Source organism: Corvus brachyrhynchos, unplaced genomic scaffold (genome assembly GCF_000691975.1).
Source record: "Corvus brachyrhynchos isolate BGI_N302 unplaced genomic scaffold, ASM69197v1 scaffold17, whole genome shotgun sequence".
NCBI lineage: Eukaryota > Metazoa > Chordata > Aves > Passeriformes > Corvidae > Corvus > Corvus brachyrhynchos.
The window spans coordinates 7,159,313-7,165,312 of NW_008240046.1; the positions used below are offsets into that span (position 1 = coordinate 7,159,313).

General features: G+C 39.3%; 1 protein-coding gene across 11 annotated transcripts in view; it reads right to left on the minus strand.

Moving 5' to 3' along the window:
• The window catches only part of LNX1 (ligand of numb-protein X 1), a 122,481-nt gene that overhangs the window by 39,579 nt on the left and 76,902 nt on the right, over positions 1-6,000 (minus strand). The window contains exon 1 of one of the 11 annotated variants that reach the window (XM_017744398.1): positions 5,777-5,872. The exons of 9 other annotated variants lie outside the window; for them this stretch is intronic. Coding sequence is in view for 1 of the 2 variants with exons in the window: in XM_017744397.1 (XP_017599886.1) it covers positions 5,753-5,766 (14 nt within the window). In the remaining variant the exon portion in view is untranslated. Of the gene's footprint in view, positions 1-5,752; positions 5,873-6,000 lie in introns of those variants that run through there. One more of the 11 variants, XM_017744397.1, reaches the window with a different exon arrangement.

Here is a 6,000-nt window from a genome sequence, read left to right on the forward strand (position 1 = left end):
TTGGAGAAGTTGACTCACAAGAAGATGTTGACAATTCCTGCCCCACAGGGACCATTCACACCATGTGCACATTAGCAGTGACAGAAGTCCAAACATAACCCAAATACCAACCACATGGATTTCAGGCCAAACACTTAAACTCTAAAGTTTTCCTGATCAGTTCTCAGACAGGGACAACACCAACTCTTCTGATCTCACTTTTGCCAACAGTGCACCAAGAAATGGAGTCAAATATGAAAAAGAAGCAAGGCACCTGAACTCCCACTATATCCCATGTTACAAATATAAGCTAAAATGCAACAAATACACAATCTCCCCTCCAGTCCAACCATAGTGGTGCTTAAGAGGTCAGAGATGTCAGTATCTTTGGCAGTGAAGGTGACCACTACCCTGCTGCTCTTTGATGACGTTGCAATATCCTTCCTCAGAAAACTAGCTTCTGTGAGTTCTGGTCCTATGTGCAAAATTTCTCTTTCTTTTTTTGCGGTATAGGGAAATCAATCCCAGAAGAGAGTGCTTAACAGAAATTATTTTTCCTTGGTAATTCTGAGTTCCTGAAAGAATTAGCTATTGTGTGAATGTTGCATATGGAAAAAAAGCTTCATAAGTAAGTACCTGATTTTTTTAAAATGCATGTGCCTTTTCTGCTTTTTATAAAGAACTGTCTCATGTCAAGAACATTCCTCAAGCTACTGTAATCACCAGCTATGGCTAGTAAGGTCCTGCCTACATCAAACCTTACTCAATATTGATAAAGAAGGGAATGAGCTATGTACAAATTTCTGGATTACAGTTTCCAGTGAACATTTGCTGAAAGACAGGCTGCAAAACCCATATCTAAGCAGGCAACTAGAAACAGGCTGATCTGCACCTGCACTTGAATTTCATAATGCCAGCAATATTTCCAGGTGCTTGCCACTGCTGTTCTGGGCACTGTGTACCCTGTCATTGATGCACTTGGGTATCTTCTCCCTGATGATCTCTCAGTGTCAGAGACTTGCCATCTTGTTTGGGGGGGAAAAAATGCATATGTTTCACTTACATGGGAAATTGCCCCAGTTACTACAGCTCTTTAATGTCAATAACCCAGTAAACAAAAGCCTTTTAGAGACAGCCTCCTGACACCTGGGGCATCAGGGCTGGCTGGGAGGGCAGCATGGGCCAGTGGCATGATCCCTGCTGCCTCTGGAGGGCTGAGGATCAGCAATTCCTTCCTATGGTTCCATAAACACTGCTCTTCTCAGTGTCAGCACAGAGATAGCTATGATGGAAGCTAAGATGAGGCAAATGGCTTCTCTGTCTAGCTGTCAGAGAGATTTTCTCATGTTATTTGCTCTCTATTGTCAGCCAGAGGCCTTTGCTATAGTATAAACATTTAATAGATTTAGTGGTTCTGTATTTCTGCATTACTAGTCTCTAAATATTTATAAAGGTCCTCTTAACATTTATTTCTTTAAGCTAAAGTTATTTAGCTTAAATACTTTCCCACAAGACAGGAGAAACCTCTCACATATCTATCTTTTTCAGTTTAATTTCTGCATATTCCTGTTATGGTTTCCTAAGGGTCTTTTCCACACTTTTTGTATTAATAAGACATCACAATTCACTAAATTCTGGAAAACTACCTTACTAGCAAAGCCTAAAATTGTGCTTTGTCCTATCTGTAAAGATCTGACCCCAGGGAAGGGCTGTCATTTCCATTATGCTTTTGCACTAAGGTGCTGTCAAACAAAATATATTTGTGCATTATATAAGGAACGTGCGCAGGAGTATCTGTATACTTATATTTCCACGTCAGCTACTCTGTATGAATTTGGGTCCACCACCTGAAAAAGGAGTTATAGTTCTCATAGAATAAAAAGCCATCATTTTCTAAGCATATGAGGGAAAAAAATATTGAACACTCTTGATAATTACAATTTAGTCATCAGCTATAGTGACATACTCCTATTTCTGTGATTTGTTCACTGAGAAGGAGGAGCAAGCATGGCTCATCATCATGTTTCAGGCCCTTGAAAGTATTTTGTGTTGATGAAGAATGGAATTGCAGTTCAGAGTTCAGACCCCACAACTCCCCAAACCACCAATGGACAAAGACTTGGTGTCAGACACAAACTGAACAAGCATTCAATGAAAACCAAATACCTATTTCATATTTGACTGCACATACTGAAAAAAGGGGGGAATCTCCACATTTCCCACTAGTTTTCAGGAAAGTTAAAAGAACTTGGAACATATTTTTAATATTAAATATATTGTAGATCTTGAATTTCATGTGTATACTAGCAAAGTATCATGTAACATGAGGTCATGTTTAAGATTTTTTTCCCCCCTTCTCTTTAAAACTCAAAAAGTTGTATTTCAACCACCATCTTGAGCTTCTATTATGAAATCTTTTTAAAGGCCCATTAACATCTATCATGGGAACAGGGAGCTGGAAGAAATTGGAAAACAATACTAGTTGTCTGCAATTGCAGACAAAAATCATGGCTGGGATTATTGTGCTATGATCCCAGTTGTTGTTGGGACTAAGTAAAAATTGTTGGTCCAGATCATGTTCTCTTTCTCTCCTGACACTTCTTCCAGGCCATTATTCTGTCACTGATGGTTTTGAAACTACAACTGTACTGATTTTTCTTCAAGGTGAGATTATAATTTCAACTTCTAGTCTTAAAGCAATCCAACAAATTTCAGCTGTTTTACATATAGGAGAATGGAGTTGTAAATTGCTAGAGAGAGGGGAGATGGGCAAGCTGGCACCCCAGCTGAAAATGTCAACTTTTTTTCACAGGTTAGCACACCTTGTTTTTGCTTAACATAACTACTACTTTAGAGCAGCCAATAGTCACAATTGACTTTGTGACTTCACCTTCTAAGACCCTTTCCCCCCGTGTTCAAGTCATGAATGCTCTGAGAATGCACAAAGGCATCAGCAGGCTGTTCCCACTGCTCACATAAGGCATAGCCTTGAGTTGCTTCTAGAGCTTCTGCCTTTTCCAATACTGAGCCTTGAGTTGCTTCTAGAGTGTCTACCTTTTCCAATACTGCCTTTAAATGCAATGCTTGTAGAGCACAAGTAGACCTCGAGCTACAAAACTGAGGAGTCAAGCAGGGTGAAAGACTGCAGTCAGTCTATTATTCATTATTTACTCCTAGATTACAAACAAATTCATTTGCCTACATTACTCCTAAACAAACATTTGTCATCACAGAGAAGTTACCGGCCAGAAGCACAGTATCAGAGTGATCTTGTGTGATACAAAACAACTTCAGTATTTATTTATACTGAACTTAATTAAAGACTGAAGCTCCCAAAGAGTGATCTACATATCTCATGCAATCTACTCACATCAGCTGACACAAGCAAGGAAAACAGAAGTAGCACACTATCTCTAGTTCCTGGTAGGTGCTCAGGTACTGACACAGGAAGGAACCTATGAGTACCTGGTAGGAGATTCAGAGCAAAATAAGAGAAAAACAAGACACTTGGGACTAGCAGTTTTGAGCTGGTGAGAGCCTGTAAACCTTGCTGATGGCTTGTAATACTTACAGCATGCAACATATAATACATAATTTAAACCCACTAATCCTGTTCAAGTGCTGTATTAAAGTACTGAAATACTAAAAACTCCTCTTGGCTTCAGCAGAAGTGGAGCTTGATGAAAACTTTACCAGGTGTTTTCATCACCTTCCAGAATTGTATCATTACCTATAAAACAACTTAAAAGATTCAGCTTTTACCACTTAAAGAAGAGTCAAACTTGAACATTTTTCCAAAAGAAAGTGAGAAAACACAAATTAGAAGGAGAGTTTTCTTCATGGAGAATGTGGATATTTAGCAATATTTGTATATTCTTTTATCTACAGAAGTTGAGCATGAGGGAGCAATCAATCACAAGAAATGTGTATCAGTTGGGTATTTGGAAAGCAATGTAAGACCTACCACGAGCAGCTGTGAGCTTCATATCTGCTTTTCAAGTCCATCCAAGACCACTCAAAGAACTAGCACTTGGCCAGCAATCTTGAGCACTGATTCTGCCTCACACTAACAAAATAATGATAATACAACCATTTACATTAGGAATTGAGATCGTATATAATGAAGCTGCAGCAGGATCACTGACAACATTCCTCATTTAGAACCTTAACTAAAAAATGAGCCTAAGGAAACTCACAGCCTGTATACACAAATGCTCAAAAAATGCTGCTAAAATCAGGTTATCTATGACAAAAATAACAAGTGTGAAGACAAAGGAATTCTTAAGGCATTGCAATGCTCTTTTTCATAGTCTCACACAATCCAATACACTGCGTTTTTCAAATTACATAGGTACACATATAATTAATGTTAAGAATAAGCATTCAATGTGTTGATTCATATGCTTTTCATGTTTATTGTTCAGTCTTTTGATCATCAGATTATATTCAACAGGTAAAACTAGTCTCCTGGAACTTAATATCTCAGCATTGTCTTCCTCTCCTACTATCCCCACCTATGCTATAAAAACTTTATGATGCAGTGAGCAAAATATGTTTGCAATGGGACAAGGAGGGTTGGTTTTTTAACAAGACTGACAGGACCAGCTTAACCTGATTCTTGCAGCCACAGACAGAAAAGCCTGACAGACAGAAACTTTGTATTTACACATATTTAGCATGCATTTATTTTTAAAATAAAAATAATTACATTATCTGCTATGTCACAGACTCAGCAAGTCAGCACTACTGAGAGCAGGTGTGAGGCTTCTGTTGGCAACAAGAAGTAACACATGCACATAAGTCTCTAGATATAATAAAAAGGGAACGCTGTGTTCAGTTTCAAGATGTTTTCAACCCAAGGCTTGAGTTTACTACTATGTTCTCCACTGGAATTTGAAATTATAGGAAACAATAGAGCTGCATCCAGCAAATAATAGATGCTGTCTTTATACCATCTTATTCACAGAACATGCTGTGGACAGCCATCCACAGCTCTAGCTCTGGTGGCACTTTTCTCTCTGACCACTGTGACCCAAAAGTCACATAAGATCCCTTTTAGGTCGGCATGGATATCTAAATTATATTGCTAACACATCTTGGTACATATCATGCTCTAAACACATCTTTGTTTCCTCATAGGGAAGGTCACAGAAAAGGAGGTCTCAGCTCACCTCAGCAGTTGAAAAACCACAGAGATCCCTGTCAGATGCCTGAGTCTTGAGCAAACAGCTCTGCCAGTACAACTAAGTAGCTTCTTAAGATGTCATAAATGTTTCCCATATTCTCATCAAACCTGATGCCTAATATTCAACAAGGACCTAAATCAGACCTGTAAGTAAACTGCATCGCAGTCTTCTCTTTTGCACATATGATTAGGAGTGGGTGGATCACAGGGACATCACAAACCAGTTTTCAGAAACCCAAATCCCCCCAGACCCATTGGACATGCAAAAAACTTCACTGCTTGTGTTTTAGGGGTTCCACCCAGTTGAATATGAGATATTTCAGTGAGATATTTCTCCCATCCATAAAATAAACACACATTGTAAAAGCATTTAAGGGCTTCAGAAAGTCCAAATCCAGCCACAGCACAAGTACGGCTGGAATGTTGTTTACAGTCTCCTGAAAGCTCACATAGTAGGAAATGCTCACTTATGCTGTAAAAATTGTGAAAATTTCTTTTTCTTGGAACACACTTGTATAACAGAACTATCAGAAAAACTTTTAACCTGAATTCCTTTATCCAAATCTGAAAAAAGCCCAATCCACTCACCCTTCTCCCCACATAGGTGCTTACAGGCAGTGCTGTGTTCAATATCATGGAAAACACCCAAAATGGCAGTGGTGTGGCTTCCCTCCTGTTGTATGCAGACCACTGTGAGCTCTCCCTTGGCAGGGAAGGCTGAAGGAGCTCACACCCTCACACCTCGGTTTTCAGGAGTGCTCTAACCACTAAAGCTCATGTTGGGATAAGGCTGATCTCTGCTCCTCCTGCTGACGCTTATTCAGCGAGGTGCATTC